The sequence below is a fragment of the Cervus canadensis genome, chromosome 16 (genome assembly GCF_019320065.1).
Source record: "Cervus canadensis isolate Bull #8, Minnesota chromosome 16, ASM1932006v1, whole genome shotgun sequence".
NCBI lineage: Eukaryota > Metazoa > Chordata > Mammalia > Artiodactyla > Cervidae > Cervus > Cervus canadensis.
The window spans coordinates 33,552,914-33,578,418 of record NC_057401.1 but is presented as its reverse complement, the minus strand read 5'-3'; the positions used below and the strand labels follow the sequence as shown (position 1 = coordinate 33,578,418).

General features: G+C 38.0%; 1 protein-coding gene across 4 annotated transcripts in view; it reads right to left on the bottom strand.

Annotated features, from left to right (window-relative positions):
• The window catches only part of FYB1 (FYN binding protein 1), a 164,300-nt gene that overhangs the window by 44,930 nt on the left and 93,865 nt on the right, over window positions 1-25,505 (bottom strand). For all 4 annotated transcript variants that reach the window (XM_043488906.1, XM_043488909.1, XM_043488907.1 and 1 more), the window contains one exon: window positions 1,606-1,762. In XM_043488906.1, the coding sequence (XP_043344841.1) occupies window positions 1,606-1,762 (157 nt within the window). The remainder of the gene's footprint in view (window positions 1-1,605; window positions 1,763-25,505) is intronic.

Below are 25,505 nucleotides of genomic sequence, written 5' to 3'. Positions count from 1 at the left end.
CTCAAGGTATTTACTGAAATTTCTCACTAGAATTACACAGGATCCAGAAGCCTAATTAAAGCCAGCTGCTGGGATAGGGTCATATAATAAGCCTCAAAAGTACTGAGATCAAAATCTAATGGATTAAATTCTTCAGAGTAGGATAAAGACACAGGATTTAATACATGTGAAAAGAAACTCATTTATACAGAAATCAAGTTTATATAAGAGCACATATTAGTTATTTTAATTAAGTTAATATTTATTTGACACTCATATGTTAGTAAGCAAATAGCTCATATTCTCCTTTGGTAGCTGGTTGTCATAAACTAGGATTCATAAACTCAAATGCATGGAAGGGCATGTGGTTAACGTAAATGTAAAATGCCGGTTTTATGCAAGATAGTAAACTGCTCTAATATCTCCTAGTCAGTTGGAGTTCTGCTTTTAACCAATAGCGCCCCCTAACCCCCCGTCAAAGCCTAATAAAGTGAAACGTAGCACTGGCTACCCATGACAAGTATGTTTTCAACTCCTGCTCTAAATTGTAATTATCAGCATTGAAGGAAAGCTGTCAATCAGACATGATATTAATTGAGTCTATCCTAAGGATTATGGATATTAAGTACTTTAGATGTAGTGAACATCAATCTGGTAGGAGATTGAAGTAAAGGAAAAACAACTGTAGCTAAATATTTTTGGCATATTTGTGGTAAAGGATAATCACGCAAAACAATTTTTTAGAAGAAATAGAAGATCTACTCTGACTTGCAAACAGAGTCTATGCTTGCCATTGTCTATTTCTCTTTAAAACAATATTTCATTCTATCCGAGTCTTCTGCTTGCTTTTTTCTCAACCAGTTCTCTGGTAAATCACGGGTAAAGAGCCTGTGCATAACAACCTACACAGTTCTGACATTTCTAAAAAGTACCATCTAAGAAAAGTGAGAGTGGGCTTGAATGTTTCCTATTTTTTTAATACACAGTCAGAAATCTGATTACTCAGAGAAAACCTCCATTTTTTTTTTTTTTTTTACTTATAGGAGGTTATTTAGCAGAGTGGTTAAAAGTATACAGTGGACTCAGACTGCTACTGACAGTCTTCTATTGAGAGTTACTTAACCTTTGTAAAGTTCCATTTACTTATCTGTGAAATGACAAAAACACTATCCACTCAATGAAGTCATAAGGATTATATACGTAAAGTGCCTAGCACATTACAGGCAGCCAATAAAATATGGTGGTGGTGATGATAGTGGTGGTAGTGTTGGTAATGATGGTGGTGATGCAGTGATGCTAATGGTGGTGGTGGTAGAAATGATGATGAAGGTTAACGAGATGGTGGTTGTGTTGATCTGAAGAATGTTTCAGAACTTCTAAAAAGGCTCTAGAAATTTTCCTCAAATGAATTCTTAAGGAAAAACCATTGCCAAAACAGATAAATAAGAATTGCTAAAGGCTATGGAGGTGTGAGAGCAGCTTGCTAAGCCATCTCTTCTCCCTGCTCACTGACCACTTTTGTGTTTCCCCCAGAGTCACATGGAACCCTCAGCACTCAGCCAAGCATAGTCTGAAAATTCCTGACAAGAGATTGACAAAGTAATGGCAAAATAATCTTTTGCTTACTTGAGGTCTAAGGGAGGTTTAATGTTTCTGGGAGGTAGACTTGGGGCTGGCAATTGTGTTGGGTGAGACGCTGGCAATGGTGGTTGGCTGGCTGGATGGGATGGTGGAGGTGGTGGTAGGGCAGTTGTTGAGAAAGCCATTGGTCCTTTGTTGGTACCTAAGAAGCAAAACAAAAAACACTGTGAATTAAGACAAATCTTCATCATGCAAGAACTGACCATTCCAAGTATACAGAAATGAGGATTTTAAACATAATAATGAAGGAAATGCATTGTAGGTTGAATATGCTTCAAAGAATTCAATACTCTCAGTATCATGGGACATAGATTTTTAAATGTTCCATTTCTCCCCACCCCCCACCACCCAGTTTACGGATGTATAATTGACAAAATTTTAAGATATTTAAACTGTATAATGTGATGATTTGATGCACATGTATCAAAGGTTTCACATATGTGAAAGGTTTCTTCCCACCAAGTTAATTAATATATCTATCACTTTACATATCTGTCTTTTTGGGAAGAGTGGCAAGAATACTTAAGTTCTACTCTTTTAACAAATTTCAATTATACAATATAGTGTTATCAACTGTAGTCATCATGTTCTGTTTTAGATCCTCAGACTTTATACATCTTATAAATGAAAGTTTCTACCTTTGACCAAACACCTCTCCTTTCCCCCGCAAACTCAGCCCCTGGCAACCACTTTTCTACTACTTAAATATTATACAAAAAGTTTCCTAATTCCTTTTAGATATTTTTGCCTCTCTTATTAGAAATACTACCCTCTCAGAAGCCTGGCTACAGTCCATGGGGTTGCAAAGAGTCAGACATGACTGAGCAACTTCACTTCACTTCACTCTCTTCTCACTATCATAGTCCTCTTAGAGTTTTAAAAATTGTCCAGTCCCTACACCCCTGACTTGCGACATTCCTTGACAGGAGAAAATCTCACAGGATTAGCTCGTGTTTTCTATTGCCAGCCATTTTTTGGGGGGTTGAGGTAGGAATAATTAGTTCCCTTATAAATCTGATAAATGAAAATTTCTGATTACACTTATATATTAGAAATATTTTTGTCTTTTTGTCATAAAGTTAAAGTTTTCTGATATTTAAGGCTAGATACTTTTTCTTGAATTCAATTAGCAAATTTTTTCATGGATAATTTGTCTCTAGAGTTACATTTAGGAAGCCCTTCCCTACCCTGAGAACACATAATTATTAACCTTATATTTTCTCCTATTTCTCATTGGATTCATTTTTTTACCTTTAACTTTTAAAAATTATTAGTAATTTATTTTGGAATTAGATGTGAAATCAGGATCTATTTTTATGGGTTTATTATTGTTCTTAAATCATTTACCAATGTCCCAGGACCATTTGTCTAATAAGGTATTATTACTTCTTCTTTCATAAAACAAATATTAAAAATCCTAGTGAATGAGACAGATGGAAATGCAGCTTGTTATTTTAATTTATAAATAATATGGTTTGATAGAATCATAAGTGACTTGAAAGCTTTACACAAAGAGAGTAAGCCACTGTGAATGGATATTAATAAACCATTGGTGGTTTAGTCACTAAGTCGAGTCTGATTCTTGCAACCCCATGGACTATAGCCTGCCAGGCTCCTCTGCCCATGGGATTTCCAAGGAAAGAATACTGCAGTGAGTAGCCATTTCCTTCTCCAGGGTATCTTCCTAACTCAGGAATCGAACTTGGGTCTCTTGCACTGCAAGCAGATTCTTTACCGACTGAGCTACCAGGGAAGCCCAAAGAGAAGAACAATTATTTATTAGTCATTTGTGACATCTTTTCACGGGATATGTTTTGACAAGTGGGAGACTCCACCACGTGAGTGATCTAAGGCCTGAAGGTGAGAAATCATAGACATGATTTGGGGAATGCTGAACTGGGTAGACTAGAACCCAATCTACCCTGAACTCCGTAGCTACAGGTTTGCCTTTACACAGGATTAGGAGGCTTTCTGATGGGGCCGCTGGGGCGACCCCCTGCTCTTCTTCTTGCCAGGCATCTACTCCCCCTTCCCTGGTTATATTAACTTGAGCTGTTCAGAAAGTGGTGTGATTGCCTGGACTTGTAACTCCAAGGGGTCCTCAGGGAACTATGACAGCTGTCTCACCACCACCCCAGAAGGCGTGCCTGAGGGCGCAGTCAAACCAGAGGAAAGGAGAGCTGGGAGATGGAGAAGAATTGGATGGGTTGTTTTTTCAAATTACTTTTGGAAAATGGTTAGAGATAATCTGACAGGCTACGAGAAACTAAACTATAAGTGTCTTGTTCTTCTTTAAGCTTGAGGGAACACACGCTAAAGTACTCCTATGTTACACTAGTATTTAGCAATAGGATATTTTGCTTTGCAAAATCTATGGTCACTTTCAAATACTACTAGGAATATATTTGCATGCATACAAAATAATACTAAGGAAAAGCATCTTAGATTTTCAGGGAGGCAAAAAACAGGTAGACTGGCCTTACTGTAATAGGATTGGCTCTAAAATCTTAATGTAAACTTCAAAAATTGTGCCAAAATATAATTAATAATATTGGAATTCTCAAAAGCAAAAATCTAGACTGATGTGATGGAAGAAAAGAATGAATATTGAATTATAATAAAGCAAATAAAGAAGAAATGGAAACAATAAATCTATAGGAAATTTCTGAGATTAATTATAACATTAATAAATCATTTTTTGCCTAGGAACCATTTTAGGTGTTTTGCATAAAGAATTTTTTTTAACTTATTTAACACTTCTTCAGGTACTTGTTATCTAGTTTCCATTTGATAAGTAAGAAAACTACCCAACTTCAGAGAGTCAGTAAGCAACAGAGGTGGAATTCAAACTTAGCCAGAATATAAAACTTAGTTGCTATCTTCTGATGTTTGTGCCCTTTCTGCTATGTTCTGTCCATGCTCTTAAAGTCATTAGATGGAAATTATTGATAAGTTCAAATGGACATACTAACACATTTTCATAAGTCCAGCTTTTCTAATTGGTTCTTTGCCTCTTAGGGAAATATTGAACAACTGTTTTCAGCTTTATTAGGGCAATATTAACTCTGCAGACTATGAAATAATCTATAAAAGCATTCAAATAAAGTGGTGTTTTGGATATATGTTTCAGAATTTGACAATCAGATAGCAGGAAAGTAGACATCCAGGAGTTAGTGGAAAATGGGCCCCCAAAGATGGATGACTGATACAGGTTGACAGGGAAAAAAATGTCTGATGATTTGGAATTGAGGAATTTGAAATAAAATCATGAAAAGATCTAAAATATATGAATTAAAACAAAGGGAAAGAACAAGTTTAGAATTTAGTTGGTATCAAGAATTAGAAATGTAAAAGTTGAGAGTTAACAACCAAAACTCTGATCAATCCATCTATTTATCTATATATTTGGGTCTTATCCCTCAAGTCTCAGGGATATCAATATTGCCTAGGTAGTCTGTGGCTTTACAAGAATTGAAAAGACCATTTGGAATTTCTTCCTCAGAGAAATGTGCAAGAATATGGGCCTCATAGTAGCAGACAGAGCAAGACTACTGGACAGTACAGGATAGCTCAGTTGCAGTGAGCTAAGCAGGTAAATTTATATCCTACTGCCCACTCTCATTCCAAGTCAGATTCAGGAATTATGTTCCTGGGCCTTTTAATAGGAGCTTAAGGCTTAAGGTCTTAAGTATGTTTTCACCCTGCTTATTTAACTTATATGCAGAGTACATCATGAGAAATGCTGGGCTGCAGGAAGCACAAGCTGGAATCAAGATTGCTGGGAGAAATATCCATGACCTCAGATATGCAGAGGACACCACCCTTATGGTAGAAAGTGAAGAAGAACTAAAGAGCCTCTTGATGAAAGTGAAAGAGGAGAGTGGAAAAAGTTGGCTTAAAGCTCAACATTCAGAAAACTAAGATCATGGCATCCGGTCCCATCACTTCATGGCAAAAATAGATGGGGAAACAGTGGAAACAGTGACAGACTTTATTTTCTTGGGCTCCAAAATCACTGCAGATGGTGACTGCAGCCATGAAATTAAAAGACGCTTGCTCCTTGGAAGGAAAGTTATGATGAACATAGATGGCATATTAAAAAGCAAAGACATTACTTTGCCAGCAAAGATCCGTCTGGTCAAAGCTATGGTTTTTCCAGTAGTCATGTATGGATGTGAGAGTTGGACTATAAAGCAAGCTGAGCACCAAAGAACTGATGCTTTTGAACTGTGGTGTTGGAGAAGACTCTTGAGAGTCCCTTGGACTGCAAGGAGATCCAACCAGTCCATCCTAAAGGAAATACCATCCTGAATATTCATTGGAAGAACTGATGCGGAAGCTGAAACTCCAATACTTTGGCCACTTGATGCGAAGAACTGACTTATTTGAAAAGACCCTGATGTTGGGAAAGATTGAAGATGGGAGGAGAAGGGGATGACAGAGGATGAGATGGTTGGATGGCATCACCGGCTCAATGGACATGAGTTTGAGTAAGCTGTGGGAGTTGGTGATGGACAGGGAGGCCTGGCATGCTGCAGTCCATGTGGTCGCAAAGAGTCGGACACGACTGAGCGACTGCATTGAACTGAACTAAAGCTTCAAGTAGATGCTGGCCATTTTGCTAAAAAGCTGAATGGGAGTTTGACTGACACCTAGTTGTAACACTTGAACTTCCACAAGAGATGTAATAAATTTGATAATAAAATTCTTAACCATAATTTTAAAGTATGACTAATAGCAAAAACAAAAGAGAACTGACTGTACTTACAGTAGGGAGCAGTTCGTACCAGTTACAAAAAAATGGGAAGAGTTGTGAACGAAGGGGAGAGAAATTGCAAAACTGTCTAGAACATGAAAACAGCTCTCGAGAATCTGGGAAGTTAACAACCTCTGATTTGAATTTTTCATTCTCTTTAATTTTGGGAGCTTAGTAGAGGCCTTACACAAGTCATGTGCTCTGACACATGGGTGGAACACTGGGACCATTTTACTAGGAGGAAATGCCTGGCAGGGGCCTCCATGAGTCTGCAAGCAGTGCCCACGGATTATCTGCCTGAACCTTAAGGGTGGTCCCAGGTTCACTGAAACACCAGCTACTCAAAGTGGTGACATTATGTCAGGATCTAAAACTATAAATGGAAAAGCAGAATTGAGGGGGGAGGGAAGAAAGACTGAGAAGGGGGGGGATAATTAATGAAGAAACTTTGACAGTGGTAGTATACTTATATAATAGAAAATGGAAATTGTATTATTTCACAAACTTTGTACTTGAGATTTTTTCTTTTTTTTTTTAATAAATACTGGTTCCTGGTATTGTGACAATACTCTTGTAATGTAAAGATCTATGAGGACTCAGGAAATCTACCCCTTAGATTCTGACATTGATGACTTTGATTAAAAAGGTGCTTGTAACCTTTAAGGTCCACGAGGTCTAAGGAGTATCTTGAGTTGTGGTCTGGATTTCCTTTTCAATCCATGGATTCCTTAAGAAAACCAAAGATACTATGAGGACTTCCCTGGTGGTCCAGTGGCTAAGACACCACAGTCCCAATGCAGGGGGCCTGGGCTTGATCCCTGATTAGGGAACTAGATCCCGTATGCCACAACTAAGAGTTCGCATGCCACAACCGAAAGGTCAAAGATCACATGTGCTGCAACTAAGCCCCAGTACAGCCAAATAAATAAAATAAATATTAAAACATCCTGAAAAACAATGTATCATATCATCCCTAATTGCCATAAAACCTTGACTGTAGACTTAATTTCTAATTATGATTTTGTTGGGATGTCTTAGAATTGAGTCAGATGTTAGAAAACTGATTTTACCACCAGCTTTACACCAAACAGTCCTTTGTCTTCAGTAAATCATTTAATTTCTGTGTGATTTAGTTTTTCTAACTGTCAAATGGGAGTGGTATGACCCCAAATACTTCATAAAGGTTTAAAGATTAGATGAGCTGATATGTATCGAAAGCATCTTGAAAAGTCTGAAGCATAGTATAAACATAAAAGATGATCACATAAGGATGAGGGATGCGACAAATAAAAATCATTACTGAGCTATCCTGACTTGAGTTATTCTGAAATAATATTTTGAATTTTTATAAGGTCTTCAGTTATTTATTGGGGAATTATTATGTGCCTGCCCAAGAATTGATGCTTTTGAACTGTGGTGCTGGAGACAACTCTTGAGAGTCCCTTGGACTGCAAGGAGATCCAACCACTCCATCCTAAGGGAGATCAGTCCTGGGTGTTCATTGGAAGGACTGATGTTGAAGCTGAAACTCCAATACTTTGGCCACCTGATGCAAAGAGCTGACTCATTTGAAAAGACCCTGATGCTGGGAAGATTGAAGGTGGGAGGAGAAGGTGAGAGGATGAGATGGTTGGATGGCATCACTGACTTGATGGACATGGGTTTGGGTGGACTCCGGTAGTTGGTGATGGACAGGGAGGCCTGGCGTGCTGTCCCAGGGAGGCCTTGGGTTCGCAAAGAGTCGGACACGACTGAGCGACTGAACTGACCTGAACTGACCTGAACTGCTCCAAGATTTAGCCATTGAACTGGCAATGTGGAATATAAACTTTTATCTTCTCTACACCTGCGTAGGTCGACTATGGCTATTGTTCATCCAAATGGGACAAAAAGCTCTAGCAATTGTCTGGTATTTCCTGAGTCTGGGCTGATAAACTCTGCACTAAGAACAATCTAAGTGTATATTTGATGGAATCACTAGCAATGGTCTGCCCATGTACAGTCATTTACACCTAACTAAATACAGGCTCCTTCAGAATCTGGTCTCACTGAGACCTTATCACGTTTCCCATAATAGTTGTTTAAAAGCTCCCCACATTCCCGGACCCTCTCACTCCATCCTCAATTCACCACGGATACTTTACCTTTTATTTTACCAAGACCATGGAGAACACTCTACTTGACCATCCCCATTTACCTTTTGTTCTAACTTAAAACCTCCTTACATCTTGCTACCCTTATTTCCTTTGCCTCTGATTATCTGGAAAAATGTCATTCTTACCAATACTAACTGCCATTCTTGGTTCATGACATGCCTGCTTTCTTATAGACCCTGCTCCATTAATCAATAACTCCTTCACTTTCATCAAGTAAGAAACGATTATTAAGCACTTACTCTCTGCTCTGGATTGTGTTTAAGCCTTTACGATGCACTTCCCATCTTAAACGTGGTTTGATCTCCTGCACGCTAAAGAAACACAACAATATCCTTCCTTCTTTGTCCCTCACTCTAGTTAACAGCTGCTGTTTCTCATTCCCTTCATAGCCACACTTCTTGAAACACATGTCTTATATTTGCCACTTCTATATCTTTATTGTGCTTCAGTGGCTTCATGGCCGAGGGAAGAATGAAAAGTTCTGGAATAGAGAGTCTTGAGTTTGAATTCAGACTTCACCACTCATATTCATTTAATTGTTTATTACTCAGTTTTGGGCCATGAGTAAGCTGCTTGACATCCCCAAGTCTTTATTTTCTCATCTGTGAAATGGTCATATACACCCACCTTGCAGAAGCATCTGAACATTATAGTTCTTAATAAACATTCCTATTCTTAGTTATCACTTAGTCTGGCTACATCATTGATACATGGCAGTCATCCCATCTCAACTGTAAAAACCCAAACCTTTTCCACAAACAAATTATCCATACTTTTGGTTCAGTTAGGATATCTTAGAATGGACTAAGAATCAGGAAGCTTAACTCCTTATCCAGCCCTTCAGGTAACGAACAAACATTGCTTTTACTTTCTTGATTCCTGTGTGTGTCTGTGCTCAGTCATGTCTGACTCTTTGTGATGCCATGGATGATAGCCTGCCAGGCTCCTCTGTCCATGGAATTTTCCAGGCAAGAATCCTGGAGTGGGTTGCCATTTCCTTCTCAATTCTTGATTTCTGAACAACACCAGAAGCAAGTTTTCAGCATGGGAAGTGGAATGGTTTGATAGAAAGAATACTTGTGCTGGAGTCATTCAGATCTAGGTTTGACTCCCAATCCCAACTTGTAGTAGCTGTAGGACACTGGATAATGTGTTTTGCTTTTCTGGTTTTATATTCCCTGCATGTTAAAAAGACACTACTGCTTCCTAACATGCAGGATGGCCGTGAGAATTAGAAATAGTATGTACCTACTATTTCTATCCAACACAGTGGGTGTTTTGCTTAAGAAGTATCCTAGCACCTAGAACCATTTTTTTTTTTTTTTCTACACGGGACAGGCTCTTATTAAACCTCTAAGGGCACATTTATGTCTCTATGTGTAGAGAGACTAGGATAATCAAACTTACTATGTATGCTTTTTTTTTCTTTTAATTTTTGTTGAAACGTAGTTGATTTCTAATATTGTGTTAGTTTCAGGTATAGCTTAGTATGATTTCTTTAAAAAGTTTTCTTGGGACTTCCTTGGCAGTGCAGTGGTTAAGACTCTGAGCTCCCAATGCAGGGGGCGTGGGTTCAATCCTTGGTAGGGAAACTAAGATCTACATGCATGTGTGCTCAGTCGTTTCACCCGTGTCCAGGACCATAACTTGCCAAGCTCCTCTGTCCATAGGATTCTCCAGGTGAGAATACTGGAGTGGGTTGCCATGCCCTCCCCCAGGGAATCTTCCTGACCCAGGGATCAGACCCTTGTCTCCAGTGTCTGCTACAGATTCTTTACTGCGGAACCACCGGGGAAGCCCAAAGACCTACATGGTAAGGCCACACACACAAAAAGTTTTCTAAACTTCCACTTGTGCCTGAAACAACATGCTATGCTGCACTTGTGGCCATTTTGCTACAAGCAAGCTTCTGACAAGCCACCTGTTTTTTTGAAGTGTCGTGTGGCTGCCCTGCTTATCCTCTGGCTTGACACCATGCAGCCGAGTGCTGCTGGGAGAACTCTCATCTGTATATAGAGCACTCACACATGGTTTCTTATGCTAATTTTATGTTTTTTAAAGTTCCCATAAATTACTTTGTCACTTTTTAATTTAATCTCTTCCTAGTTAAATAGTAAACCGAGGGTGGGTCTGCACTGTCGCCATCTGTGTTTGCCCCACAACACTTTACATCTATCATACATAGCAGAGTATTTCATGTCTTACTGGTTTGGACTTTCTTTTTCCCTCTCTTTTCCCTTTAGGGAAAAAAAAAACAAAACTAGTTTAAAATAGTTTATTGTGAGATAAATATATGCACAGTAAAACACTTAAGGAAAGATAAGAGGGAATACTGAAAAGAAAAATCTCACATTCTATAGCCCATCTCCCATTTCCCAAAGACAACTGTTACCAGTCTCATATGTGTCTTTCAAGAAATATTCCATGCATTTTATCACATAAATTGGACCTTAGTACAGTATTCTGCACTTTGCTCTTATAACAAATTTTTTTAGAAGATTTCTTTTTACTGGCACAAAGAGGGCAATGAAATTTTCATAACTGTGGCATTCTCCATTGCATAGATTTAGCATAATTTATTTGACTCATAATTGATGGAAATTTTGATTAATTTTTAAAAAATTATTTTATCAAGTAAGAAACATATTGGTTTAAAGAGTACACTTCAGGGACTTTCCTGACGGCCCTGTGGTTAAGACTACCCCCTCCCAAGGCAGGGGGCACAGGTTCAATCCCTGGTTGGGGAACTAATGTCTGTGTGGTGCAGACCCAAAAAAAAAAAAAAAGTACAATTCAGTGGAATCAGTATGTTTGTATTAGTGCAATCATCACCCTAATCTAATTTTAGGATGCATGAATCACCACAAAAATAAAGCTGACCTATTATTTATCTCACCCCATCCTCTCCCCCTTACTCCTGCCTTAGGCAACCACTAATTTACTTTTGGTCTCAGTGGATTTGTTTATTCTGCGTTCTTCAGATTAATAGAATCATACAATATGTGGCCTCTTGTGACTGCTTTTTTCTCTTAGTTGTTTTTGAGGTTCAATCATGTTGCAGATATCAGGACTTCATTCTTTCTATGGCTGGTTTATATCCCACTGTATGGATACCACATCTACTTATCTATTTTTCAGTTGATGGACTTTTGAGTTGTTTTCATTTTTTAGCTGTTACAAATAATGTTGGTGTGAACATTTGTGTACAAGTCTTTGTGTGGACATATGTTTTCATTTCTTTTTACTATTAATATATGCCCAGCATAAAATTGCTTAGTAACTGTATGTTTACTATTGGGAACTTTAGTTTGTTTTGTATTTGATATCTTTGGATTACTAGACAAGTACAATTATAAAATTATGCTGTACTTGTATGTTTGATCACAAGTCTAAATATATCTGTAGGGTAAATTCTTAGAAAGTGGGATTCGTGGATCAAAAAATAGAACATTAAAACATTTTGGTAAACAGTGCCACTTGGTAAGAGTTTATCAATTCATGTGTCTTCTAACACAAGAGGACTACACCTGTTTTACCGTAACCTCACTAACAGTGAGGTATTATCACACTGTTTTGGTCTTAATTCTGATATATAAAAAAATGCTATGACATTTTAACTTGCATTTCAATGTTTGCAAGTGATGTTAAGGATCTTTTCATATGGTTATAAGACATTTTGTGTGTATGTGTGTTTCCTTAATATAGTATGTTAGTGATACAGCACCCTATTTAATTAAATTGCTGAAAAAAGAATTTATCTCTTCTATGATTGACAGTTGATCTAATACGTTGCTGTTTGATCTAAATAGAATATAACTTACAATATAGGCATTCAAGTAGATATTACCATTTATGTCAAAGCATCTTACAAGTTTTCAGAAGATCTTCAGTAGCTTTGAAAGGTAAGGATTTGAAAGTGTTTTTGAGCCTATTTGGGTCATAGGCTTAGAAAATCTAGCTTTACAGAATTTTTTTTCTTGCCTAATTCAAAGTCATCTATTCTTATCATCAAAGAATTTATAAGCCCATAGTGGATGTAAACCCACAGAGGATGGGAAATTTTGAAAACCAATTTAGTTGAAAACAAAGTACTGTAACTATATTAGTGAAAAACTCTTTGCTTTGAAAGCAAGCTACCAAGAAAATGTTGGTCAACTTAGAATATTCCATCAACATGGAAAGAAAAGTAATACTGAAACGTTCATGCTTGCATAGATAATTAAGCAGAAATTAAAATGAAGGTGAAGAAGTAGAGATCAAAACAAATACAATCAATTAGAGGAAAATAAGTAAAGAAAGGCTTTGATCACTATCTTAAACTTCCCCCATCTCAGATCTAACTTTAACATTCAATGTCTCTGAATCTTTTTTAATTCTTAAAAATTCACTTCCCCAATAACTTTGTTGGATATTCATAATTTATGTAGTTATTTTTATAATTAGATGTAATCATGAAGTGTTAAAAGTTTTTATTTATTTTCAGTTCATAAAATGACATGAAATTCAAATCAGGCAGTAATTTGACTGCAGGTTGCTGACTTCTGAATCTTTCTTTTTTAAAAAAGGTTAAGGGATTTCCCTGGTGGTTCAGAGGTTAAGACTTGTGGCTTTTACTGCCAAGCCCTGGGTTTGATCCCTGGTCAGGCAGCTGAGATCCTGCAAGTAGTGCGTGTGTGTTAGTCAGTCGTGTCCAACTCTTTTGTGATCCCGTGGACTGTAGTCCACAAGGCTCCTCTGTCCATGGAAATTCCCAGGCAAGAATACTAGAGTGGGTTGCCATTTCCTTCTACAAAATATTATATTAAAAGGAAAAAAGTCAGTGTATAGGAAAAGTTTTTTGTCAGAAGCTGATAGTTACAGAGTACCTTTCTTATTTCTAAGATAGAGTGTATTGGTGCAGAAGACAATAATTGAATTTCTTTTCTTCAAATGCTAAATTAAAAAAATATATATACTTAAACTTATACAGGAGTAAAGGAAGTCCTACTAGAACTCAAGGTTTAGAAAAGCCTCATGTGAACTGGTTGATATGTTGAAAGGATAGTGAATGTTTTGAGTCAATCAACATTTTTAAAATAAAAATCAATATAACCCAGAAACATAACATCTATGGGCAGAGAAGGAGTAAACATTGGTGATGCAGAGATAATAATATAGTTTCAGAATATGAGCAAATAGAGGGACATCTAAAGCAGATGCTTCAAACTCAACTTTCAGTGGAAGCCAGGCAGCAAAATGCATTTGTATGTACTGCTGGGAATTGACTGGTGAGCAGGAAAGTCATACTGTCTTGATGGGGTCACTGCTATAAGGCTCCAAACTACTGTAAATATGTGGAGAACAAGTCTAGATTTTTCCGTGAAATCTTCCAATTTTTTAATGTTGGCAACTAACTAAACAAAACAAAACAAACACATCAAACATACACCACCCTCCAAACTCTGCACACCAAACAAAGCACATTTTTGGATTATTTTGTGATAGATGTGAAATACTTTGTGAAAATTACTTTGCGATAGATGCCTTTTTTTTTTTTTTTAAATGAGAGGAAGTGTCATAAAGAAAAGGACTATTAAGGGAAATTGCCTGATCATAGGTTCATCCAGGAAGCCAGATTTTTCCTGTTAAAACTGTAAGGTTTTGAAAGGGGTAAATTAGACCATCAGACCAAGTAGATGTGAATTGAGGAAAGAGAACCAGAACAGCCAACGAAGAAGACAGAACTTCCTTGTAGTGCATGGGCAGAGCATGAAGTGACCAAGATCCAGTATAGCTGTAAGCACAGCTGTGTAGACAGACTGGTTTAAACAGAAGGTGCAATTCAGTTGCATGCTCAGTCTCTCAGTCTTGTCTGACTCTTTGTGATCCCATGGACTGTAGCTTGCCAGGTTCCTCTGTCCATGGGATATCCCAAGCAAGATTACTGGAGTGGGTTGCCATTTCCTATGGGGCTTCCCAGTTGGCACTAGTGGTAAAGAACCTGCTTGCCAATGCAGATGTAAGATGCACAGATTTGATCCCTGGGTCCGGAAGATCCCCTGGAGAAGTGCATGGCAATCCACTCCAGAATTCTTGCTTGGAAAATCCCATGGACAGAGGAGCCTGGCAGGCTACAGTCCATAGGGTCGCAAAGAGATGGACACGACTGAAGTGACTTAGCATGCCATTTTCTACTCCAGGGGATCTTCCCAATGCAGGGATTGAATGCACGTCTCTTGTGTCTCCTGTATTGGCAGGCAGCTTCTGTACCAACTACGCCACCTGGGAAGCCCCTCAATTCAATTAATGTTTGCTATGACTCTTTTTGTCATTGCTATTTTGGAAGATCACCAACAGAGAAGAGAGGAGGATCCCTGAGTCAAGAGACAGCGTGAAAATATATTGTGATAAATCAAGACCTGGGGGTGGGGGTGGGGGTGGGGGGAAAGACATAGAAGAAGAGGAGATCCAGGAGAGAAAATATAAAAGCCACAGAGAATCTCCTACTAGAGGTGTGACCTTAGGTAGGTCTTTCCCTCCTTCTTCTTCTTCTTCTTTTTTTTTTTTTTTTAAAGTATTTTAATTTACTCAGGGGGCTTCCTGAGTAGCAGATGGTAAAAAATCTTACAATGCAGGACACCCAGATCCATCCCTGGGTTGGGAAGATCCCCTGGAGTAGGAAATGGCAATCCACTCCAGTATTCTTGCCTGGAGAATTCCATGGACAGAGGAGCCTGGTTGGCTACAGTCCATGGGTTCGCAAACAGTCAGACGTGACTGACTGACTAACACTTTCATGCTTACATTAATTTTTTTTAGATTTTCACTAAAATGATAATATAATTAAAAATGTATATAGAAGGTCTAAGGGACTCTGAGAACGTCCAAAGGCCTCACGTTGAAATATACTACCTTGACAGTTCACAACTCAGTCAGATTTGGGAATTGCAAATAAAGATTCCTCCACCTCATTTATCTCATCTGTATGCTTTGCTTAATGATTCTAACTGATCAAACAATACCAAGTTTTACTGTTCCTAAATCTAATTCATAAATTTCTTCACTATTTTATGCAAAGTAAATAATATATCACATTTACATTGTGCATCTAATTTTGTATGAAGTCCAAATATAATAGTAAATTGGTGAAATTAACGTAATCAATATAATATTTAACAACCACTTATATGATTCCTATTTTGTGTTTTCTTACTCCCTATACCTAGCATGTGAACAATTTCTATCAGTGCTACCCATGAAACATATTCTGAATTCATCTCCTGTCTCTTCCACCCTAGTCCAAGCCATGTCATTTCTCACCTGAAAGTCTTCTAATCAGTCTTCACATTTATTCTTATGTGCCTACATTTTATGCTCCACACAGCAAAGAGAAGTCCCAAAATGTAAACTAGGTTATAATATTCTTCATAATGCCTCTAATTTCAGTTGCTTCCTATTACACATTTTGAACTATGACCTTCTAGAACCCAAGGAGTTTGGTCAGTGCCTACTATTACAGCCTCATCTTGAATCACTCTCCCTTCACATAGGTATTCTAGCTGACATAAGGGCTTGCTATTTCTTTAACCACATCAAGCTGATTCTTGCCAAAGTAATTTGCACTAACTCCTTTCTGCTCAGATATTCCTCTCCCATATCACTGTGTAATTGGATCCTTTCATCATTCATGACTCTGCTTAAATATTATCTGCTCAGAGACTTCTTCACTGACAATCTCTTCTAAAATCACTTCACCTTGTCTGCTACCTTCTCAATTACTTGGTTGCCTTATTGGTTTTATTTTATTCACAACACTAAGCATTCTCTGAATTTGTTTATCCATTTATTTGTGCTTTATCTGCTCTTCCAACTAGGATGTAGGCTATATGAAAGCAAAAATTATATACATCATTCTTATTGTTGAATTCCCAGGCATAAAACTATGGCAGTCAACTCACTAAATATTTGCTGAATAGATAAATGAATAAATAAGAGATCTTCTGCTGAAAAAAAATAGGAAATGTCAAATTCTCTTGCATGTTGCTGTTATTAGAACCAAAGCAAAGATTAAACATAATAATAAAGAATTTATTTTGTAATTCATGTTTATCACTAATATTCATACTAAAGATCATCATCATTTTCAGCATGAAGCAGTGAATTGAATGCTACAGGGCCCTGAACAGAAAGAATGACAGGCAAATGTAGGCATAAATGACATAATTAGTATAAAGAGTAACATTTAACATCAGACTTAGAGCTGGGATAAGATGTCGTCCAGTAGAAAAATTCACTAGATCAAAGTACAATTAAATTTTAAATCAGTGATTGATTGAAGAACGGTAAGTCTTTGGTAATAAAAGAGTCAGGCCGGTCAGGAGTGCAGGACCAAAAGAAAGGATTCTGAACAGATAAGAAATGGACTGGTCAAAAACCATCTAGATTAGGGATATTTATCGCAGTCGGTGCTGGTGCCTGCCAGTGAAGGAGATGTAAGAGATGTAAATTCCTGGGTCAGGAAGATCCCTTGGAGGAGGAAATGGCAACCCACTCTGGTATTCTTGCCTAGAGATTCCCGTGGACAGAGGAGCCTGCAGGCTATGGTCCATAGCATTGCAAAGAGTCAAACATGATTAAAGCAACAGCACACACAGGCATGCACATCCCAGAAATAAAAAGGGATTGAGGTGAGGAAACAGGTGGGGTTACAGCTGGCTTCAAATACATGAAGGACTAATTTGAGGATGAGTCACATATTTGAACATACTATACAGAGGCAGTATGAACACCAAAGGAATTTATAGAAAATTTTCAGTGGAAAATAAGATTAAAATTTCTAGAAGACAGAACACGCTAAGAAGTGGATTCTCTAGTCACAGAAATTTCAAGTGTAAGATGATGCTTCCAGGGACTTCCCTGGTGGTCCAGTGGTTAAGAATCTGCCTTCTAATGCAAAAGATGCAGGTTCGATCCTTGGTTGGGAAACTAAGGTCCCACATGCCATGAGGCAATGAAGCCCATGCTGCAAGTACTGAGCCCATGCCTCAACTAGAGAGAAGCCCGTGCAATACGGCATGTGTGCCACAACTAAGGCCTGATGCAGCCAAGTTTAAAAAAAAAAAAAAAAGATGATGCTTCCAGACATTTAGAGCCCATTCCATTAGCATGGATCAGTGGAAACGGCTGTTTGAGTTCCGGCCAGGCTAATTACCAATTGTGAGACCTTAAGCCCTCTTCCTTCCTCTTATTTAAAATGGGAACAGCTATACCTGCTACATAAATTGAATGAGATAATGTGCATAGTGTACCAGGTACAGATTCTGCAAGCAAGTAGGTGCTCAATAAATAAATAATGGTCATTATGGAAACTTTGCAACTATGAGAAGACAGCCCAGGATGCTGATGACTTGATAGCTTGTAGAGGCCTTTCAGACTCTCCGTGGCTTCTCAGTTTCCCTGATATTGATATTGAACTAACTGATATTGAACTATTCAATTAATATTGAACTAATCTTTGAATAGAAAGGACAAATTTATGACTATTATTTCAGACAATTTCTTTTATTTTGTTTTCAGGAAAAAAAGTAATATTGCCAGCATTCGTATTCATTAAGGCCTTAACAAAACTATTATATATATATTTTTAGAAAAGAATTGGACTGGTCAAAATTCATACAGAAAGATCAGCTGGGAAGGAGAAAAGAGTTCAATATAGGCAGCCAATGTAGAGTTCCAGTCAAAACCATGTACTTTGGAGTTAGTCAGACTTGGAGTCAAGTGCCCTTGACCTTGCCCATAAGTGCTCCTCTAGTCCATTGACTGAGTAATCATTGTTACTTGGCTGCAGTGTGCCTATATATATATATATCTGTAATAGTTAATCATTGTTATATAACTTGTGGACAATGAAGCAAGATAGTGTTGGTAGCCTAGTAAGAAGTCATATGTAAAAAAGCGATACTAGATGCAGATAATATGACTTGCTAAATGCAGATTTTGCAACCATGAAAGTTAGTGATACTGGAGTTTTAGCATGATGAAACTGGGGAGGGAAAGGTAAGGGGTTTAGTAAAGCTCCATTTTGCTCTTTCCACATGTGTCAAGAATTCACAAGTGAAATATTTTATGTCCAACATATGATGGACACCAACCCAAAGTTATCTTGAGGAACTAGGAGATATAAGAAGTTATGCTCATCTAAACTCCCCCGTTCTGATTTCTTCTGATATGTTTTGCTAACACTGTATTACTTATACTTTTCTTGGTAAACTTTAATATCTACAACTTGTGTGATAGTGTTCATTTTGACTAAACTTCTAATGCAGTCTTTTGCAGGACTGTGTCAAAGGGGCATACTTAACTTAGATTGTGGATAACACCCTTGTTGAAGGGTAAGCTGCTACTTTAGAAGCTAAGAATTATATTTAAAGAAACCCCGTAAGTTAGAGATATCTAACTAGAAATCATTAAACAGAAAAAGTACAAGCAAGTTAACTACTTAGTGACCAAAAAGTTAGTACAGGATGGGGAAGAATCAAGGTATGTACAGCAATCACAGAAAAACTTTCAGGGTACCCTTATTTCATTATAGGTGATACATTAATAAATTATATAGCATAGCTATATATTTATATCACATGGCTATATATTTATATTGCATAGTTATATATTTATATCACGTGGCTATAGTTTAATAAGACCCGGCTATGCTGGGTCTAAGTTGTGGCATGCAGAATCTCTTTTTTTAGTTGCAGCATGTTGGGATCTAGGGATCTACCAGGGATCAAACCAAGGCCCCCTGCACTGGGAGCATGGAGTCTTAGCCACTGGACCACCAGAGAAGTCCCTATTATAGCTGTTTTGAAATTTAAAATAGTTAATATTTTTAGATTTAAATATCATCCCTAGTTCTAAAAAGAAACCACCTTTTAGGCTGTTATTAACTTGTCAGAATTTTCCTATTCAAAAATTGAGTATAAGGCTGACTATTGAACTTGGATTTATAGCAGTAGTTTTCAAAATTTAAGAATAACTTGGTGCATATTTAAGAAGCAGGTTCTAGGAACCCATCTTTAGAGATTCTGATTCAGATGCTCTCAGATGGGGCTCAGGGGTCTGCATTCTTGCCTAGAATCTCAGGGAATTTTGATGCATGTAGACTATGGACCATGCTTTAAGAAACACTAGTTTTGCTATCTTCTCCTTTAAAGAAATAGTGAAACTCAAGCAAGCTAATGTTGATACTACTGATGTGGTAAAAGGTTTAGATTAAGATAGGAAGAAAAGCTTTAAGTAGATTGCCTAAAGAATCTTAAAAAATAACTTAGAGATAGTATTTATGCATTTTCTTCTTCTTAACAGTATTTCTTAAAGTGTAGACCCAACATCAGTAGTATCAGCATCATTTGAGAACTAGTTAGAAATATAAATTCTCAGGCCCCATCCCAGATCTAATGAATTTAGAGATTCTGGGGCTGGGTTCCAGAAATCTGAATCTTAACAAGCTCTCCAGGTTGTTCTGATGCACAATCAAGTGTGAGAATCACTGGTGCAGACTAAATGGTGGTCGACCTGGTGTGATTTGAAGGACAACAGAGTAACGTAGAAGGCTGTGAAGAGACTGGTAACTTGAAGTAGTCATTGTGCTACTAAGGTGTGCAACCTGTTGCCTGAAGTGTGCTGTTATCACAAATTCTCTTTCTCTTTTTTTTTTTTTTTTCCCACCCGACCCCACAAATTCTCTTTCTTAAAGCACAACTTGCTTATTTTGTTTTTGATCCTCATATTGGCTACTAGCTGATGTTTTCAGTTTGTACTTTATTTTCAGTTCCTTCTGGTTATTTCTTGTCCTTTCTATAGGAAGCAAACCTTAGAGGATCCAGCCATAGTTGAAATAAGAAAACCTGGTGATTATTAAACAGGGAAAATCTCATTAAGAGGATACCACACTGAATTAAGAGGTTGGGATTAACATATACACACCATTAAATGCAAAATAGGTAACCACAAAATCACTGTGGATGGTGACTACAGGCATGAAATTAAATTAAAAGACACTTGCTCCTTGGAAGGAAAACTATGACAAACCTAGACAGCAAACCAAAAAGCAGAGACATCACTTTGCTGACAAAGGTTCATATAGTCAAAGCTATGGTTTTTCCAGTAGTCATGTATGGATGCGAGAGTTGGTCCATAAAGAAGGCTAAGCCACAAAGAATTCATGCTTTCAAACTGTGGTGATGGAGAAGACTCTTAAGAGTCCCTTGGACATAAAGGGGATCCAACCAGTCCATCCTAAAGGAAATCAGTCCTGAATATTCATTGCAAGGACTGATACTGAAGCTGAAGCTCCAATACTTTGGCCACCTGATGTGAAGAGCCAACTCATTTGAAAAGACCCTGATGCTGGAAAAGATTGAAGGCAGGAGGAGAAGGGAATGACGGAGGATGAGATGGCTGAATGGTATCACTGACTCAATGGATATGAGTTTGAGTAAAGTTGGGGAGATATTGAAGGACAGGGAAGCCTGGTGTGCTGCAGTCCATAGGGGTTCAAAGAGTTGGACACGATTTAGTGACAGAACAATAACAGCTAACCAGGACCTACTGTATAGCACAGGGAACAATGCTCAAAATTTCGAAGTAGCCTGTAAGAGGAAAGAATCTGAAAAAGTATATATATATGTATATATATATATATATATATATATATATATATGAATCACTATGCTATACACCTGAAATTAACATGACATTGTAAATCAACCATACTTCAATTAAAGAAAAAAAAACTTAAGAAAATGATGACACCACACTACTCCTTTTATAATTGGATGGATGGGAAGTGAGAAGTAGGGGTAGAGGGTGATAATCACAAAGGCAAAGATCAGAAGATAACTTTAGGAGATGGCAGATTGAAAAGATTGGAGAAAGGAAGGCAAAGTGATTAGGATCAATCTTTAAAGTACAGTTTATAGAATACTGACTACTAGTCTTCCCTCCATAAAGGAAACAGAACCAGGCAAAGGTAGATTCACAAAGGAGATGGAATTTCTTTTGACTGCCTACCCTATACCTTTCTGGAGCAAATAGCCTAAGAATTAGACTCTCTGTTTCTCAAGACAGCCATAAAATTGTAGCACTGTAAGTTCTTGTGAATTTACTATTTTTGTGCCTTTCACATAATTTGGCAAAGAAAATCTATTGATTCTTTATGAAGCTATCTTCCTGCTTCTGCATAGAACTTTGAAGCAGAGAATAAGCGAATCACGTAGCCTTGTGGGTGACAAAGCACAGGATATTCCTTTAAAATATCCTCAATTCTGATCAAAGATAAGAAATCTGAGGTCCAGACAAGTTTAGTGATTCGTGAAGGAACGCAAATCTTAAAATCACGAGGTCCTGATAAAAGAATCTTGTTTTCCAGAAGAGTCTCCTGTTCTTTCTACCATCCCTGGAAACAAAATCTCTCTCTATATATATGTCATTTGTTTCTAAAGCCTAAAGTTATAAAAGTTTAGCATTTTCCTTTTGAAAGTTTTTTCAGTATCTCAACATTGAAATAACCAAAAATGTACATGTTACTGTCTATATGAAAGAAGCAGCTAAGGAGAGACTAGACAAAATAGAAAGTCAACAACTAACAGACTTAAAGGCCAACACAGCAGGCAGAACTGTTCCCCAGTAAAGAAACAGTCTCCCAGTTGTTTTTTTGTGAAAGGGAGGAGTGTTATAATTCCCCAAAGTTGTGAATATATGGTTGCTCACTCACATGTATGTGTGTGCATGTGTGTGCAGAGATGATTCTGGGCATGAGCAAAGCTGATAAATAACTTCTGGGAAAGAAGGGAATTATTCATAGCTAGATCTCTGAGTTGGAGGAAGGAAGGAGGAGCTTAGGATTGGAAGATAGAACGGAGTGGAAATTGACCCAGGCAAACTCTATGTTGAAATGTTGAGCCTTCTTTGCGGATAATCCAAGAAAACGTCAAAGAAGGGACTCGGTTGGTGGGGGGAAGGCCATGTGTCAACAGCAATCTATTTGATGAGGTTTGGAGAAGACCTCAGTGATCGATGTCACTGATATAAACAGTGAGCTGGGTTTGAATGAGTTAAAATGGTTCTGAGATGAGAATGTCTCACATGGGCTGGAGCATAGGTATGTGATGTTTGGAAACAGTGAGGGACTTCTTTTGACTTCATTGAGCAAAAACCCCTGCCTTCTGGAGACAAAAAGAAGTACTACAAAAGTTGCTGTGATAGTATAATATGTGGAATTGCCACTCTATAATTTCATAATGAGTTCAACTATTAGTGTGTCTTTTACGTGCAGGTTTCCTACTACATAGGATGTTTCCAAAAGATTTTAAACTGAAGACTCAGACTTAGACTGAAGACAGCAAAGTACTCTTCTTGACCATCCTGATAGGATGCTAGGCAGAAGAGAATATCCACATGCATCTGCTCAAGGGTCCAAATGGGGGTGGTTGGGCAGTACCAGCTTCCAAGGAAGCATTTGGAATTGGGGATGGGGGTGGGAGAGGAGGGGTTGATTTTGGCTGTTCCAGTGGCTAATCAGTGCTACTCGCTTTTCAGTAGCTAGAGATCAAGGAGGCTAAAATTCTTGTCCTAGGCAAGACTGTTCTACTTGAGGAGAAATAGTGTGTCTCAGGCTGCTGGTGGCATTCCAAAATTCTGAAGACTTCATTTTATACATGAGATCCAGGGGTCTCCAGAGGCTGGTGCAGAGCACAGAGCAGCCTCCTCTAAATACAGCAATGTAGCTTCTCTGCCCCATAGTGGCCCCCTCATGGCTGTCCTCTTTCACTCACAAAATCTCAAGTCACGTCTATATCCACCCAAGGATGGTATAAATAGAAAGGCACACTGCCACTGCTTTGCTCCCATAATCAGCAAAAGCAAATCTATATTTTCAAACAACTAAACATATAATAACTCCCCACTCTGGATGACCATACCATTAGTCTTCATTTGGTATCAATGATTAGGAGTGGCTTTACTATGAAAGTGCCAATTTTTGAAAAGATAAACCCCTCTTATCTCTCCAAATAGTCATAAATGGTAGGAAAAGAAAGTTGGAAACTTGAGAGTTTTTCAGAAGTGAGGCTTTTTGCTTGAGTTAAAAATAAAATAGAAATAGCGACACAACTTCCTGATTTTCAGATTCAAGTCATTTCATGTGCTAGTCATTTGGTTTGCCTTCCCAAGTCTACTTTAATTGAGATGGTGTAGGCAGTGAAAAGTGTACCCGTAAAACCACGACGAAGTTTCACCTTGAGAGAGAGGAGCAAAAACAGGAAGGTAAGAAGTCAGCCTAATTTCCAGAGGCTGAGTAGTTACAATTTTAATGAGGCATTATGCACCCATGGGAGGAAGGTTGTAATCCTCCTTCTCTTATGTAGCATTTGTGACTTTAAAAAATGTGGACTCTGGCTCAGGAGCTCTGGCCCTGGAAACCCTAGAAGATCACTTTGTGGCAGCTGTCCTTATTTCCAGCCATTCATGGCCTACACTTACTATTTCAGGCCCATCCTGAATTTAGTAACATGACATAGAAGCCTGCAGACTGGAGCCTAGACACCTATCTGGTTTCCTGAGGGCTGTGGCTAACCTCTGTAGTTTGTTATTTCTGTTGCTGCCTTTTTACTGCCATGCCCCTGCTATCCAGACAGGTCTCTATTTTCCTTGAGGAATTAACAACCAGTTCTGAGATCTGAGACCCACCTATTCCTTTAATGTCACAGATTTCCAGAGCTGCAAGGTACCTTAGGGGTGATCCAGTTCTACCCTCTCCTTTTGCAAATGAGAAGGTGGTCAAAGACATTACTTGTCCAAGATCAACTGAAGTTAATAGAGTTGAATGGAACTCTTGACATTAAACCCAATTGTTTACTAACTGCAGGTTGATCACAGTCACTGCTACTTATGGTGCTGAAACTGCTGGGCATCATAGAATCAGGGAATCATTTAGCATGCAAAACTACTTTTTTTCCAGTAAGTTTTTAACCTTTAACATTGCTTTATTTCCAGCCTTTGAACCTCAAATTTTATGTTGAAAATCACTCACCTCTCTCCTGTCCCTGAGTTTGTGTGTGCACGTGTGTGTGTTCTCTGAGAGAAGGTGTCTTACAGAGCTGGGTCTGAACAACAAAGTTGCTGAAGCTGTTAGAAGCTGCAACAATACCCACTTCCTACTTTACTGGTCACATATTTTTGCAAAGCCGTTCTCACTCAGCTTCCCCATCTCAAGCAAATTAAGAGTTAGAACAGTGACTTCAAATTCCTTTTTATGAAGTTTCTGCTCTGTATAGTAAAACAACTTAGCAAACAAAATATTTTTCACCAGTGAATTTGAATTGTAAGTATGCTGTTACTCTGCATTTATCTCATGCAACATTTCCTTCAAAGCTAGTTCCTGGGAACATTGGTCCTACTGAGCTATTTTGAGTGAGGAGGGGGAGAAAAAAGAGGTCTGTGTTCAAATATGATTTAGAAATTGCTGTAAACTATATTCTCTGCTTGATATTCACAGTGCTCAGTAATATGTTAAAGATCTGACATTAGAAAATTGCCTTTCCTTGCAATATTTCCCAAGCACACTTGAATTGCTTTTCCCTATAACATTTATTAAATCCTGCAGAACTCTCAGTAGATGGGCAATTCTGAGAAAACATTAACCTTTCAGTATATCTCAGTGTTCCAAGCACTGAATGGGAATTAAATTTTTTTTAAGGCTCAAATATCAGAATGCAAAATAAGATTCTGTAGTCAAAAGCCTCAGGGTTCAATTTTGGCCACATCTCTTCTTACTAGTTACATAATTTTGGGTAAATTACTTATTTCTGCTTTATTGACTATGTCAAAGTCTTTGACTGTGTGGATCACAACAAACTGTGGAAAATTCTGAAAGAGATGGGAATACCAAACCACATGACCTGCCTCTTGAAAAATCTGTATGCAGGTCAGGAAGCAAC